This window comes from Vombatus ursinus, unplaced genomic scaffold (genome assembly GCF_900497805.2).
Source record: "Vombatus ursinus unplaced genomic scaffold, bare-nosed wombat genome assembly UNPS02014852.1, whole genome shotgun sequence".
NCBI classification, from domain to species: Eukaryota; Metazoa; Chordata; class Mammalia; order Diprotodontia; family Vombatidae; genus Vombatus; species Vombatus ursinus.
The window spans coordinates 10291737-10307814 of NW_020954630.1; the positions used below are offsets into that span (position 1 = coordinate 10291737).

At 39.6% G+C, this 16078-nt stretch overlaps 1 protein-coding gene across 1 annotated transcript in view; it reads right to left on the reverse strand.

The window, feature by feature from the left end:
• PTPRN2 (protein tyrosine phosphatase, receptor type N2) overlaps nt 1-16078 on the reverse strand; it is a 1506109-nt gene that overhangs the window by 875625 nt on the left and 614406 nt on the right. Inside the window, exon 6 of the mRNA XM_027841109.1 lies at nt 14152-14614. Within this exon, the coding sequence (XP_027696910.1) occupies nt 14152-14614 (463 nt within the window). The remainder of the gene's footprint in view (nt 1-14151; nt 14615-16078) is intronic.

The window sequence follows — 16078 nt, forward strand, 5'->3', positions numbered from 1 at the left end:
TTTGAATTCACACTATTCAAAGTCATAATTATGTAAACTATGGTAATTGGTTTCAACTCAATGGAAATATATGGAGGGGGGATTTAAATAATGTGACCACTTCATGGGATTCATCATTTGCACTAATCAGGATTTAGCTGTATTAAAAGGATTAGACTTGCTTTGTTTGGACCAAGATTGAAGATGCAATGGAAAGAGTGTTGGATTTGGAGTCAGAGGACTTCCTTCGAGTCTTGTTTCTGCTATTCACTACCTCAGTTACATTGAGCAAGTGACTGAATTTTTTTGTACTTCAGTTTCCTCATTTAAGCAACTAGGGAGATAGCCGCATCTTTCAGGATCCCTTTGATCTCTAGAGCTATGATTCTGTGATCCCAAGATCCTAACTGGGATCCACAAGAGGAAGTTGTAGAGGTGCATATTTTGGTATAACTAAAAAACTTTTTAACAGTTAGAGTGATTCAAAAAGTTGACTGGCCTATCTTGAAGGTAATTAGATCTCCATCAGTTGAGATCTTTAAGCAAAGACTTAAGGATCAATTAGGAAGATTCCTGCTGAAGGAGAGAGCTCTAAATGACTAGCATTAGAAAAGTAAGAGAAAAGGTTGGAGCTTTTTTTTTTTTTTAAATAGCAAGGGAAATACCAAGTAGAATGAAGCTTATACGATAAACCCTTCCAAAGGTTCTAATTAGACTGTTGGTGAGATGCAGCTTTCATAGGTCTGCCTCCCAAGTAATTTAGCAGGCTTGGTGGCAGCACGGAAGGACCAGAAGTTATTCTAATGGGAGAGGCCAAGGGAAGGAAGTCTTCACAGGTGGTTTTTGCTGGTTTGATTAGAACAGGGAAGGTCTGGAAAGGGGATGACTATGGAAGGTCTCCAAGCCCAGCGTTCATTCCTCTCTAGCAAACTATGGCAAATACTATATTTTAATCATGATAAAACAAAAGAAGAACATGCATTTGCCTGTGACTCCTTAGATGCTCATTTGTTAGCAAACTGGGATTATGTAAGTACAGTCAGCTTTAGGCACAACTGTGGAGTGCACCAAATTGTCTTTGATACCTTCCTTCTTGCTCTGCTTGGCCCCAGAGGGCAGAAGTGAGAGTACAGCATGGATCTGAAGAAGGAAAAAATATTTCCTAGCAATGAGAGGTATCCCAAAGAGAAGGAAGCTCCTGCTTTGGACCTATTCCTTATATTCTGGATGGCTCTACTGCTGTCTCATCCTAGACAGTCCCTCAGTGCCTGGGGCCTCCCTGCTCTGAAACAGCCTAACATTCCCACAGCATGTTCCACTAGGCCCACACTGCTTCTCCCACTGACTCTTGATACCTTCGTCCCTTCCCCCAAACCCCAGTTTCTTCAGCTCCCCTCTCTGAGTTGTCTTCCCCTGCTCGAATACAAGCTCTTTGAAGGCAGGCACTGTCTTCCTTTTTGCTTGTATTTGTATCCTCAGCACTTATCAAAGTGTGTGGCATAAAGTACATAATCAATAAATCCTTGCGTCCTTCCTCTCTCCCTTCCTACATTCCTTCCTCTCTGCTTTTCCTCCCTCCTTTCTTCCTTCTTTTCTTCTTTCCTTCTTTCTCTTCTTCTTTCCTTACTTCTTCCCTCCCTTCCTACTTTCCTTGTCTTACCTCCCTCCCTTTTCCCTTCTTTCCTTTCTTTTCTTTTTTCCTCTTTTCCTTCCTTCTTCTTTTCTTTCTTTCCCTCCTCCCTCTTCCTACTTCCTTCCTCTCTTTTCTTCCCTCCTTCCTTCTTTCTTTCCTTCCTTTCTTTTTTATTGGCTTCTTTCCTTTCTCCCTCTCTCCCTTTTTACTTTCCTTCCTTTCCTTCCTTCTTTGATAGGTAACAAGTTCCCCATCATTGAAGCTATTAAGTGAAGGTTTGATGACTGCCTGTTGGGAATAAATTAAAAGGGAATTTCTGTTCAGCTATGGATTGGCATAGATGATCTCTAAGACTATGATTCTCTGCCAACCATAAGATAGAAAATAATTGGCCAATGCATTGTCCTCCTGAAGGCACTTAGATTCTGAAAGGACACTTCCTGAGATGGAATATCTTGGGCCAAAGTAATAAATCTCTACTGGTGGAACTTTCAGGCACTGTGCTGGGACAGTCAGGGAGGGAACCCCCTCAGATTACACCTGCTTTGATTAGAGATGATACTGACCCTGTGAGAGCATGATATACAGTCCTCTCATTTGATAAAGCCAAAATAGGACATAGGAATGCCTAACCAGGTAGCCTGTTGTCAGAGATCTACAACAAAGGTTCATTACCACCTTCAATCCATTCTAGTATTAAATGACCCCACAATAAACTCTTATGTTAATCCACCAAGAATCACTCTTCCTCCACTTACCTCTTTCTTTATCCTTACTATATAGAAAAGAGCAGGAAGACAGTGCCTCACAATCAGCATAAATGTTTAGCAACTGGCTGCTGCACGTACTTTTAAGTTGAATATGCACTATTAACATTCTCTCTATCACTTTCTTAAGTCTAGACAATCAACAAAGCATTAAATCAATTCCTGATTTGTAGTGTATGCCAATTTCGAAGGTGTAATGTTCACACTTAAAATTTGACAGAGCCTGAAACAAGATGGCTTTACTTACCTCTGCTCATAAACATTTTTTATATTCATAAAAACATTCCAAATCAGAGGTCACCTGCATTTTGTAGTTCCTTTTAAAGAAATGCTATTTGAAATTTTTGTTTAAAAAATATGACCATAGAAGCTAACCCTGGAAATGATTTCAATACAAAGAATCAGTAATAAAAAAAATCACATGTTGGAGAAGGGGTTAGTGCATAACTATTCTGGGTCAATGATAAGTTTGTGGTGACTGTAATTACTAAATGTATGATCATAGATTTAGTTCTAGAAGGGATCTCAGATGCCATCAAATCCAACCTCGTAACTTTATAGATGAGGAAACTGAGGCACGAGAAGTTAAGTGACTTACCCAGGATCCCACAGCTATTAAGTGTTCTATGCACAGTATTTGTACTCAGGTCTTCATGACTTCAAGTTCAGCAAGCCATCCATCATACCACCTAGTTGCTTAACCACACTGCATTTCCTCAAAAAATGTTCTCCTCACCTCTTCCATGTACTACTTCTGTGACTTTGGGCATTTCCCTTAATCTCTTTGGGTTTCACTTTCCTTATTTGCCATTAAATTTAAAAAAATGCCTACTATGTGGCAGGAACTGTGCTAACCACTGGGGATAGAAAGAAAGACAAAATAAGGAAGGTGGGCTAGATACTTTCTAAAGTCCCTTTCTGTTCTGAACTGACAAGCCTGTGAAAGATGAAGAGAAATAAGAAGCTACACATTATCAAATCCTCAGAGCCCTGATGGAACAGATGGGGAACATGAAATGGGAACACAATCGAAAATCAAAAGGATCAAAATGGGCAATTCTTTTGTTCCATTAAGCACACTACATAAACCTGAGACTCTGACTCGCTTAGGATGACATTTTAAGTAGCTTTCAGCGTTCCAAGGGTGATATTGCAAGGCAATTACGTAAAATGTCAAATATCAAATATGTAAGGATTGGAAAAAGAGATCAACTTGCAATGACTCCTGGTGAACAACAACTGTAGGCTTGCCCTACCAAGAATGGGCACTTCTATAGGGATCTTCAAATGACAACCTGATGAGTTTCAAAAAGGGAGCTTTCTTAGTAAGACTCCTAATCTCCACATCAATTTCATCAAGAAGGATGCAAATCACATTCAGTTTCATTTGTCTTAAGTACCATGAATCTATAGGAGTATGAAATTATCCAACTTGAGATGGATCAATGTAACCATGTGGTTCTTTCTAGTTCTCAAAGTTCTAGGATTCTTCATCAAATTAGGCTATGACTGTCATCATCAAGCAAGTACTGAATATCAGTTTAGATAAATGAGAGGGTATGGAATGGAAAGAATGTAGTTTGAATCAGAGGTCCTGGGTTCAAATCTTGTATCCCCATTAGAAGTCATTTGTGAGGTCTTTGAGAACTTCTGGGAGCCAAGATGGCAGAGTAAGCAGTAAATCACTGTAACTCTCCCATATTCACCTCTAAACAACCATAAAATAGCACCCCCAAACAAATCTTAGAACAAGAGAACCAGCAAAAAGATGAGGTGAAACAATCTTTGAGCCCAAAAAACTTGAAAGATAGACAGGAGAAGTTTATCTCACTCAGGTAAAAAGGGAGCACAGTCCAGGACAGGAAGTATCCCAGCAAGCCAGCAGCAAGCCCCACCTCAGCAAACCAGCTGTAGATCCTGAGGCCCAGTGTGGTGAAGCAGGTAAACATCAACACCAGGATTCCCCACATGCCTCTACATAGCAATGCTGGAGCAAGATTCCAGCTCTGAGAACGGCCACGTGCTTCAGTATAACCCCAGACAAACAGGCAACCTCCAGACTGCAAGACCTCTGTGTGCTTCAGTGTATCTGTGGAAAATGCAGAAACATCCCACTGGCTTCAGCACACCCCAGACACCAGCACCAGGATCCTGGCTCAGCATCAGGTAAGATGCCAGACCCCTATGACCTCTAGTAGCACCAGTTATCTCACCCCCCACCTCCTCAGCACAGCACCAGACACGAGGGTCCCCCTTGAGACTCAGGGCAACATTACTGCAGCACCAGGTAAACAGCCAGGGCAAAAGAATCCTGAGACAATGCCCCTTCCACCCTGGGAGCAAATATCAAATTTGAAAGAAAGGAAGAAGGCCAAAAATGATGAACAAAAACAGCAACAAAAAAAGAATCTGACCATAGAATGTTATTATGATGACAGGAAAGATCAAGACATAAACTCAGAAGAGGACAACAATGTCAAAACACCTATGGGCAAAACCCCAAAGAAAAATGGAAAGTGGTCTTAAGTCCAGAAAGAACTCAGGGAAGAGCTCAAAAAGGAGCTTTAAAATAATATGAGAGGTAGAAGAAACACTTGGAGAAGAAATGGAAGTGATACAAGAGAATTATAAAAAAAAAAGAGTCAACCACTTGGAAAAAGAAAACAATGGCTTAAAAAGTAAAATTGAGCAAATGGAAAAGGAGATACAAAAATCCAGTAAAGAAAACAACTCCTTATAAAGTACAATTGAGAAAGTACAAAAGCTAATTGAGGAAAACAAATCCTTAAAAATTAGAATTGGTCAAGTGGAAGCTAATGACTCCATGAGACATCAAGAATCAATCAAACAAATTCAAAAGAATGAAAAAGAGGGAAGAAAATGTAAAATATCTCATGGGAAAAACAACTGACCTGGAAAACTGATCCAGGAGAAACAATATCAGAATCACTGGACTACTTGAAAGTGATAATCAAAAGGAGGATCTGGACAGCATCTTTTGATTCAGCAATATAAGTACTAGGTTTGTATCCCAAAGAGATCATGAAAAAGGGGAAAGGACCTACATGTGCAAAAACATTTATAGCAGCCCTTTTCATGATGGCAAAATACTGGAAATTAAGAGGATGCCATCAACTAGGGAAAGACTGAATAAGCTGTATATGAATGTAATGGAATACTATTGTGCAATAAGAAATGATGAACAGGCAGATTTCAGGAAAACCTGGAAAGACTTGTATGAACTGATACAAAGTGAAATGAGCAGAACCAGGGAAACATTGTACACAGTATTGGCAACATTGTGTGATGATCAAACTATGAATGACGCAGCTCTTCTCAGCAACACAATGATCCAAGACAAGTAGAAAGGACTTAGGAAGGAAAATGCTATCCACATCCAGATAAAGAACGGATGGACTCTGAAGAATATTTTTTCACATTATTCTTTTTCATGTTTTTTTCTTTAGATTTATTTCTTCTTTCATATCTGATTAATACAGAAATTTGTTTTACAAGATAGCGCACGTATAACCTATATAAAATTGCCAACTATTCTCAGAAGAGGGGAGGAGGAAGAGGGAAAGAAAAATATGTTAACTCAAAATCTTGTGAAAATGAATGCTAAAAACTGTCTTGACATGTAATTGGGGAAAAATACTATTAAAAAAAGAAATAATTTGTGAGATCTTGACCAAATCACTTTATCTCAATGGATGGACCTTATTTGTAAAATGTGAGACATCATCTAGCTCAGAATTCTTACTTTGGATCCATAATTTTCTAACATATATTTTGATAACTGTTTCAATATGATTGGTTCCCTTTGTAATGCTATATATTTTATCTTACGCATTTAAAAACATGATTCTAATAAGGGGTCCATAGGCTGCACTAAATTGCCAGAGTTCACAACAGTAAAAGTTAAGAAGCCTTGTTGTAGGTAATCTCCTTGGTCCCTTTAAGTTTGGACATTATGGTCCCATGAATACTGCTCAGGAAATTATTTAAGGGAGGGAAAAATTTAGAGCAAAATAGAAGAAATTATGGATATTTCCTATGCTGAAAAATGAATGCATGGACTATTTTTGATATACACATAACTTCATATTTCATATTTTAGAGAGAAAATTATCACTGTCATTAAAATCATCTGCCAAGAAAACCCCAAATAGGGTCACAGAGGAGTCAGACTTGACTGGAATAACTGAACAACAACAACAAACAAATAGTGTCAGGCCTTGGGGACTTTTGTGGTATAGCATGGATGCTCTGTTGATCTGATATTGCACATTAAATGATACCTAAAATTTTGATTGGGCTCAGTTTACCCGTGCCTTAAAAGCACAAAGTTTTAAGTGAGAGAGAGTGACCTCACCTCTAGGATCTGACCCATTCTCCAGGTAACACTTAGAACAGGAAATTCTTATGCTAGATTCCCACATTTTATGGATATTGTGGAGCTGGGGTGAAGTGATATTCTCTCTGGGTAAAATGAAAAAGAAAAATAGAATCTAGCACCTTTGATTTCCGAATCCCAGTGAGCTGAATCAGACTATATTGTTTTGTGCTTCCTGCCTTTGAAGACCCTTCCACTTCTCACTCTAGCATTATGAATTTTGTATGCATAGGGCTTATGTGCCAAGAAGAGTAGAACGTTCCTTTCCCTCCAGGTATGCCAGGGGACTCTTCGTCTGTATAAAAGGCAGAAGCTGCTTCTGTACAAGAGGAGTCATGTGGGTTTCAGAGGAAAGAAAGAGAAAGAGAAATATAATGTGGGCCTAAAGACATGGACAAGCAGATGGGAATCAATACAAGATGGAGACTTTCAGATCCATGCAAACTTAAAGAAAAGCCTGCAGTCAGCCAGTCAATAAGCATTTATTAAGTACTTACTATGCATCAGGTACTAAGTGCTGGAGATACCAAGGTAAGAACATGGTTCCTGCCCTCAAAGGGTTTATATTCTAATGGGGAAGGTCACATATAAACAACTATATAAACAAGATACAGATGTAGTGCAAATGGGAGGTAATCTCAGAAGATATTAGTAGCAAGTGGGTAGGGGCTGGAAAAGATCAGTGAAGAAGTTGAGATTTGAGCTGAGTCTTGAAGAAAGTGAAGCCAGCAAGAGGAGATGAGGAGGAAGAGTACTACATGAATGGGGGACAGTCAACGAAGAGACCCAAAGTTAGGAGATAGAGTATTATATACAAGGAAGAGCAAGAAGGTCAACGAAGCTGGAATGTAGAGTACAGAGAGGGGAGTGAGGCATGAGAAGATTGGGGAAGTGGGAAGAGATCAGCAAAGATTCTTGCATTCACACAGACCTGAAGAGAAGTACCATATGGCAGATGTGTAGGGTGAACTGGCAGCAGAAAATAGAGTGCCAGAGGCCAAACAAATGGCAGCAGACCAGGGACTTGCAGAATGGAGAACTACAGGATGGTCCCGAACTGAGGAGCAACGAGGCAAAGACTTTCAACATTGAGGAACAAACTTGAACTTTTCTCTATGCTGTTACTATGAGTCACATGGACTGCGCAGGTTCTGGGGGGATCGAGGTTGATCAGCTTCCTAGTTAGCCCAAACCACAAAAAGGAGTATTATAAGTTGGACACATTATATGGAGCCCTGTGGGAAAAGGTTAGGGTATTTTCTTAAATGTCAGTGGACCTGGGTGTGAGTCCTTTTTGCATATTGTATTAGTAAATCCTTTTTAATTTGTAATGTTCTTGCTACCGTCAATATTTTCAGGGGAGCTTAAGGGACTTTGGGAAAAGCAAAATGCATCACATGCTGAAATTCCTAGGGATTCCTTGGGTGGCAATGAACCTTAGAGATTTTATTTTTGTGAGAGGTACTCCAAAATCATTACTGGGTTCTGAGATCTGGAGCACTGCTCCAACACCAGGGCCATACCTTTAACTTTCAGTTATCTGCAATATGGAGTAAGGGTAGAGGAGGTGGGGGTATAATCAAAAAAATCTATCTGGCTTTGCAATTTATCTTGTTATTCACTTTTTTTGGTTTAAAAGCATCTGACATTTCTTAATGGTGCTTTGTTTAGGATAATATGAAAATTAATTGGCATGCTCTCAATGCACATCAACTTATGCCAAGGGGAGTATGACCAGGAAACATGCTGGGTGGCGGATATAACTCTAGGATTTAAAGTCAGTATGCAAATGGGAAAAGTGAAAGGTGCTTGAGGTCTGCTTCTGAATATGTTACTGATCACTAATACTCCTTGAGTGAACAACTCCCCATTGTAGAGCTTCAATTTTCTCACCTGTAAAATGAGACAGTTAGACAAAAGCAGGGATTCTTAACTTGGACTCCATGGATTGCCAAGGGGTTCAGGGAAAGATTTCAATGTGATACCAGAAGTTGGATGGGGGAAAATACATCCTTATTTTGACTAACCTTCACTTTCCTTTGCAAGCCTGGCTATTTCATTTTATACTTTTAAAAGCATTATTCTGAGAAGGGGTCCATATTTCTGAGAAGGGCCTTCATCAGATTTCCAGAGAGGTCCAGGACACAAAAAAAGTTAAGAACCCCTAGACAAGAAGTTCTATAGCCCTCCACGGTTTTCTCATTCTGGGTGTATAACCTGCAGTTACATATGGAAACAAAAGGACACATATGTTCCTAGGATACTGGATGAGAACTTTGTTGTCTTAAATTATAAAGTTTTAAGAACACAGATGGCTCCTTTGCTTCATTCTGTTGAATTTCCCTAGCATGCAGAGGGGAGCTTATATTCAAGGGTTTGCTGAAACCAAACTGATAAATCATTCAATTCAATAGGAACCTGGGCTGCTTTGGCTTGGAAAACATACTGGGAAGCCTCCTGCACATGGCGATTCATGTGAACAAGGCACAATCCATTGAAAACAACCCCTGCTCCAGAGATCAGGTGGATGAGAGAGTAGATGGAACTCTTTGCCAAAAGGTATAATTAGATTTCAAACAGGGCACGACATTTGTCTACACTCAAATCTGAATGGCCTTCTCTAAGTATTATAGAGGCAGCAGGTGTTTCCTTTCAAGTGAAAATGACCTCAAAATGGCCAGATTTTCTTTAGAGCAAATGTCTGTGTTTCAATGAAGTTTTCTGATTCAAAAATTAAAATCATCTTCATTATCAAAGGGACATTGATTAGATGCCCTTCTATGAATGGTGAGCAGGCTTTGTTCTCTGACAGTTTTCAGTCTAAATGGGTGATGCTGACAGACAGATATGGATGAGGACAAGCTGACACACAAACTGTGTAAACACAGGCAAATCAAATTAAGGCTCACAGAAGAGCCCAATGGTCAAGGCAGAACATCTAGCTCAACAATTCATTTTACAGTAGCATATGCAGTACTAAGATATTATAATACTACTACATAGATCAATAGAGCAGGGAGAGATCTTAGCTATCTGACCTCGTCACTCCTAAGGAAGAGACCTTAGAGAGCTGACCTTGCCACTCCCCTACCCACAAATCTTCAATGGTTCCCTATTTCTCCCAGGCTAAAACACAGAATCATGAGCTTAACACTTAAGGGACCTTTGCTATTGGGTTTCCATCTACCTTTGCAATCTTATTTCATAGCATTCCCTTTCTATTATCTCTGTTCCAGTTGTGGCACATACTAAGTACTTAATAAATATTGATTGATTGGCTGATTGATTGATTCCAGTCCAACTGTCCCGTTGTATCTTCACCATGTTTAATTTTCCATCTTCTTCCTTCTTGCTTTTGTCCTGGATGTTTTCCCATGTCTGAAATGCACTCCCTCCTCAGCACCACAGTGCAGAGTCCTGAGCATCCTTCAAAGTCAGGCAATCAGTCAGTCAGTCAATAAACATTTATTAAGGGCCAACTCTGTGCCAGGCACCCTGTTAAGTGCTGGGAATACAAAGAAAGGTTAAAAATAGCCTGTGTCCTCAAGGAGCTCAATCACCATGCAGATATCACCTCTTCCATGAGACTTCTCCTGATCTACCCAGTTATGATCACCCTCTCCTACCTGAAATTACATTTGACTTTTAAAATATACACTTTGAATTTACTTATTTGAGAATATATTGTAATTCCTCCCTTAACATAAAGAATGTAAGCTCCTTGAGGCCAGTTACTACATAGTTTTTGTCTTTATATCACCAACACTTAGTACAGTGATTTATACATCAAAGATGCTTAATAATTTTTAATTGAATTGACTGAATCATATAGTTCGATCTTCTCATATTATAAGTTTAAAAATTGGGACAAAGAAGCAGGGAAATAATTTACCCAGGGTCATACAGTGAGCAACATATTCTCACTGTATGGGTGAGCATACAGGGGAGACAGGACCACATCTAGACTATCTGATCCCCCCACCCCATTCATAATTCTTGTATATTAGAGACAGGTAGAAGCAACATAGCAGATAGAGGGCTGGCTCTGGGAGTCAGGAAGACAGATAAAAAGTGACCCATAATGGCTATTTGACCCTTTTTAAATCTATAAGTTGCAGAAAAGGTACAGATATGAAATGGTGGAGGAAATTTCTCAATGGGAGATCTGGGCACCAATGAAGTCATAAGTCTAGTCAAAAAGGTGAGAAGGAGAGCATGAGAAAGATGGAGATGGAGAGAGGGTGTTTCATTGTCAATAGGTACATAAGGGACAGTATTTAATCTAGAGAATAACTAAGTCTCCAGTACATGGAGGCACTTCAAGAGAGGCAGTGTTGCATAATGGGAAACACACTGAACTGAGCATCAAGGGACCTGAGCTCTAGTCTCAAGTCTGACGCTATGTGACCAAGGAAAAAGCACTTGCTGCTTGTGTTTCAGATTCTTCAGCTAGAAAAGGAGAAGGGTGGACTAAATATGACCTCTAAGGTTCTTTCAAGTTGTCTGATTCTTTGAGGGACCCTTATATACTATATTTGTATTTGTTATAAGTGTGTGAGTGAGGGAAAGGTATGTTGTGGTGTTATCTTATTTAGTTCTATTAGAAAAATATACCTGAGAATTTATGGAGTGTAAAACAGAAATCACAATTCCTGCCCTCAAAGTAGTTTCCATTTCTAGTAAAAACAGGATGCAGACTAGTGACCAGCTAAATTATAAGGGAAGGGAGTTCTTTTTTCTTTCTGAAATCAAGGGTTTTATTCTTTTTCTTGTACCACTCCCAGCACTAAGGAGCACTCTTCGTGGTCTAGATCAGTGCTTCTTAAACTATGGGTCACAAACCCATATGGGGTCGTGAAAAATTTGGCAACAGTAAAAGATTTATGAATGTGCAATGACCAAAAATTAATTAAAAATCAAAAGCATAATGAATCCAAGATGTTTCTGGCAGTGCTTGCCCATGTTGCATCATGCATCTTCACTGCAGACTTGGTTCTGAACACAAAGTATATGCATTTTGCACTGTGCATGCCCTCAGGCCATGCAATGCCAATTAAGGGTGCAGAAATACGAAAAGGGGTCACACTGGAAAAAGTTCAAGAAGCCATGATCTAGCTGGACTGTCCATAGGAACGATATCTGATTCCAGCTCCTTGTGAAGTCTGAAAGATTGTAGGTCACTGAGCCAGCAGCAGAGAAAAAGAGGAAGGTCCCTGCATACCAGCTTGCAGATTGTAGCCACTCTGATACTTGCCATTTTAAAGTCCCTTGCAGAGTTGATATCAATGTGTACCCTACCTCTTCACAAAGGAATCTGGAGATGAGGTAAACTGTTTCATTTAATCAATCTTGGTTTTACACCAGTGGCCCTCTGGCTGTTGCACCTAATGGTATTGTCAGTTTTTGCAGAGGCTGGTATGAAAAATGGTCTTACTGTGAGGGTTTGAAATTGTTGAATATTGATCAAATCCCCAAAGTGCTCAAAGTATGGGACATGGTATTGAGAAAAAGACCCTAAACTAAAAGTTTGGAGAAAAGTGTGAACGTGTGTTACTTTTCCATTGATTATTGGGTCAGGAAATTTTTATTCAATCTTCCCTAACCATCCCAGCTGAAAGTAGTCTCTTCTCTGCCCTCTTCACATGGCACTTCCCATTTGCTAGTTTATCTTGTAATTTAACTGGTCACTAGTATGTATCTTGCTATTACTAGGAATGGAAACTGCTTAAGGGCAGGAACTGTGACTTCTGTTTTGCTTTACATAAGCCATAACAAACACAGCTAGGCCCACAAACATGGCAACATTCCCTAATGCAGCTGAAACAGAATAATTGGGAAGCATTTACGAAAATAAATAAAAAGATAATAGAAAAAGATAATGTTAATATGTAGTTTTCTGAGTCAATATTAGTGGTTCTTGCTTTTTATCTGAGTTTGATATCAGTGTACTACATGACTCCTTGAATTAAGCAGATGCTCAAAATAAATCCTGGAATCACAGAATCACTGAATTTCAGAACCTGATGTTGATTTTTGTAAAGGATCCAAGGCCAGATTACCTAAATTAGAGGTTCCTAACCTATGGCCCACGACCTTGGTTTTTTTTTTTTATTTTGACAAATTCATTTCAACATAGTTTCCTTTGTAATGCAATATATTTTATTTTAGGCATTTAAGAACATTATACTGAGAAGGGATCCATAGAATGACCATTGTGATGGTTTATGCGAATTGAAGTTGGTGATGAGGTTAGAGCTATAGTTAGGTCTTTGAATGACAGAAGTTTAGACTTCATTTTTTGAACTAACGCTCTATCGGCTTTTCCCCAGGAGAGAACTCATGCATATGTGTATATCTTCAACTATCTGAGCTCCCAAGTCTACATTCCTAGCCCTTATCTCTTTCCTACACTTCAAATTCCTAATAGGTATGTTTATAAGGATATCCTGTTATAACCTCAAGGAATATCCTATCCAAAGAAATCATCAAGTTTCCTTCAAGACATAAAAATATGAATAAGATCACATCTTCAAGGAATTTACAATCACTTTAGTGTTATGAGAATAACAACAATAACAACCACCCACATTTTTATTGTTTTCAAATGCTTTGCACACATCTCATTTAGTTTTATAATAAACCAGCAATTTAAGAACTGAAGTTATTATTATTCCCATTTTAAAGATGAGGAAACTGAGTGCCCTACCCATGCTCACACAACTAATAAATGTGAAAGGTGGGATTTGAATTGAACATTCTCCTGACTACAGGTCTAGGGTTCTTTCCACTAGACTGTCATGTTGCAGTTGTTATCTGGTCATATGCTTTGGGAAGATTGAAGCTCCCGTGATATAATTTACTATGTCCTAACGCAAGTAATGGAAGATGGGTCACATATTGATCCTCTAGCAGGGATGGGGAACTTGCAGCTTTTAGGACACATGTGGCCCTCTAGGTCCTCAAGTACAGCCCTTTGACTGAATCCAAACTCCACAGAACAAATCCCCTTAATAAAAAGGATTTGTTCTGTAAAACTTGAACTCAGTCAAAAGGCTGCATCCAAGGACCGAGAAGACCACATGTATCCTCGAGGCCACAGGTTCCCCACCCCTGAGGGACAGTACAGAAAAATGATTTGAAAACTTCTTTAACAGAACATTCTAAGACTATAGCAACAACAATAAAAAATCGATACCCAGTTGAACTGCACCTCTGACCTAGGAAAGTGTCCTACTCCATAGGAAAGTGCTGCCCTAAAACCTAATAAGGTACTCAGGACTCAATGACTGCTTGGGGCCTAGTGACAATGACTATGGGCCAGGGCTCAGCAGTGAACACCTTGGTTCTAGGGAAGGAAGTGAATGAAGATACTTTACCATCCAGTGTCCTCAGAGAGTCCTTGGCATCTCCAGGCATAGACACTAATTTTTGAACTGACATTCCAGCGCTGGGTCTTAGCTCTCTCAATCCAGTTTGCAGGAGGAAAAGTGGCTTTGCCTTCACGTCCATTTCCTCCTCTTTGGAGAAGGCTTCGTTGTATGGTGAGAGAAATCGATTACTGAAATGAGGGCCATCTCTAGTCCTGCCACTGGAGCCTTTGTCAGGGTTCTCTACCACATTCTGGGTCATGTAGGCCTTGAGAGCAGCAACCAGATTCTGTTTGTCAAAATCTGGGTCCAGGTTGTAGGAGAACGTGTCCGGCTGGATTTGGCTGAAGGCCATCAGGGAGGGATTATCAGGATAATTTGGACGAGATACGGGAACATAGGCCAACTCAGGACTACTTCCTCTGGCCTTCTGAACAAGATAGTTTAGTAGATGTTCAGGGAAGATATTGTTCTGGAGGAGACAGGGAAAAAAAAAAAAACAACAAAGTCAAATTACTACAACAAGTCAGCAAGAATCTGCACTTAAGTTTTAGCTCTTCTCTCTTTTGGGGGCTATGTCTGGCACTGAAGCTTGCATTACCATCTTCACCCACGCACACAAAACAAAACAAAAAAATGACTGCTTGGCCTGATTCTTATCCTACTGATCTCATTCCCCATTTCATGGCAATTATTTACAATTTGTTTTCTTGATCTAAAATCAGTTCTCCCCCAAATGGTTGCCTGTCAACTCTAGGCACGTTTGGGGGAAGGACTCATAGGATTTTGTCTCAGAGTCCCCACTGGATTCCTGCATCTTTTGTCTGCCAATGAATTATTTCAAAAGTATCATTCTTTTTAAAAACATTATTCTACATCAGAGTAATTGCAAGGACCTCTCATTTCATGGCAAAAAGCTCCCCAATAAATAAGCTATCTTCTGGCCAAAATTGGTTTTTAAAGCTTGTACCCAACTTTCGATTTTCCCTCACTCTGACTTGATTAGTAATTCTCTTCAGATGGATTGGCTCATACACTCTGAATCTGCTCTAAGAAAAGCAGGCCTCTGAAGACATTCCTACTTTTGGGGTCGGCTGACTTGATCAGAACATAAGAATATTATGTTGGAGTAGACCCATGTTCTATTCTGCCCAGATTTTTGCCCGTGATGGTAACCCCAAGAAATCAACCATGGGAACTTGACTAAAACAGTCTGGGTTGATTCTTAAACATCCTTAACATTCCATTAATAGTGTGATATGAATAGATTAACACCAACAACCTGCATTTCTAGAGTGCTTTAAGATTGACAAAGCACTTTACATATGGTGTCTCATTTGATCGTCACAACAGTGCTATCGTTGTAGAGTTGGTTGTTAGTAGTAGGTAGACGCTATCATTATTTCCTTTTTTACAGATGAGGAAACTGAGGCTGAGAGAGGCAAGTAACTTATCCAGCTATTAATTGTCTGAGGAAGGATTCAAAATTAGATCTTCCTGACTCCATTCTAATCACATTGTACTCCCTAGGTGCCTCATGATCAACCATGAATTTATGAAATAAAAACAACAAGAAGAAAAAAAAGACCCTCAAAATCTATTTATGTATTCCATCTCTAATCACACTGCAGGGAGTGGAGAGAGGGCTGGATTTCGAGTCACAGGAACTAGGCTCAAATCCCTTCTCCAGCACTTAGTAGCTGTGTGACTATGGACAGTTTGTTTAGTCTTTCTGAGCCTCCATTTTCTTATCCATAAAGAGGGGATGGCAACATAATTAGACTGCAGGAAACCTGGCGTTCATATGCTAGTCCTGACACATATTCATTATGCTGCCAATGGCAAATCACTCAGTCTTTCAGTGCTCCAGCCAGCTCCAGGATTCTATAACTAACAGAGGAGTCACTGATATGCACCGGTGGAAGGCATCTCCATG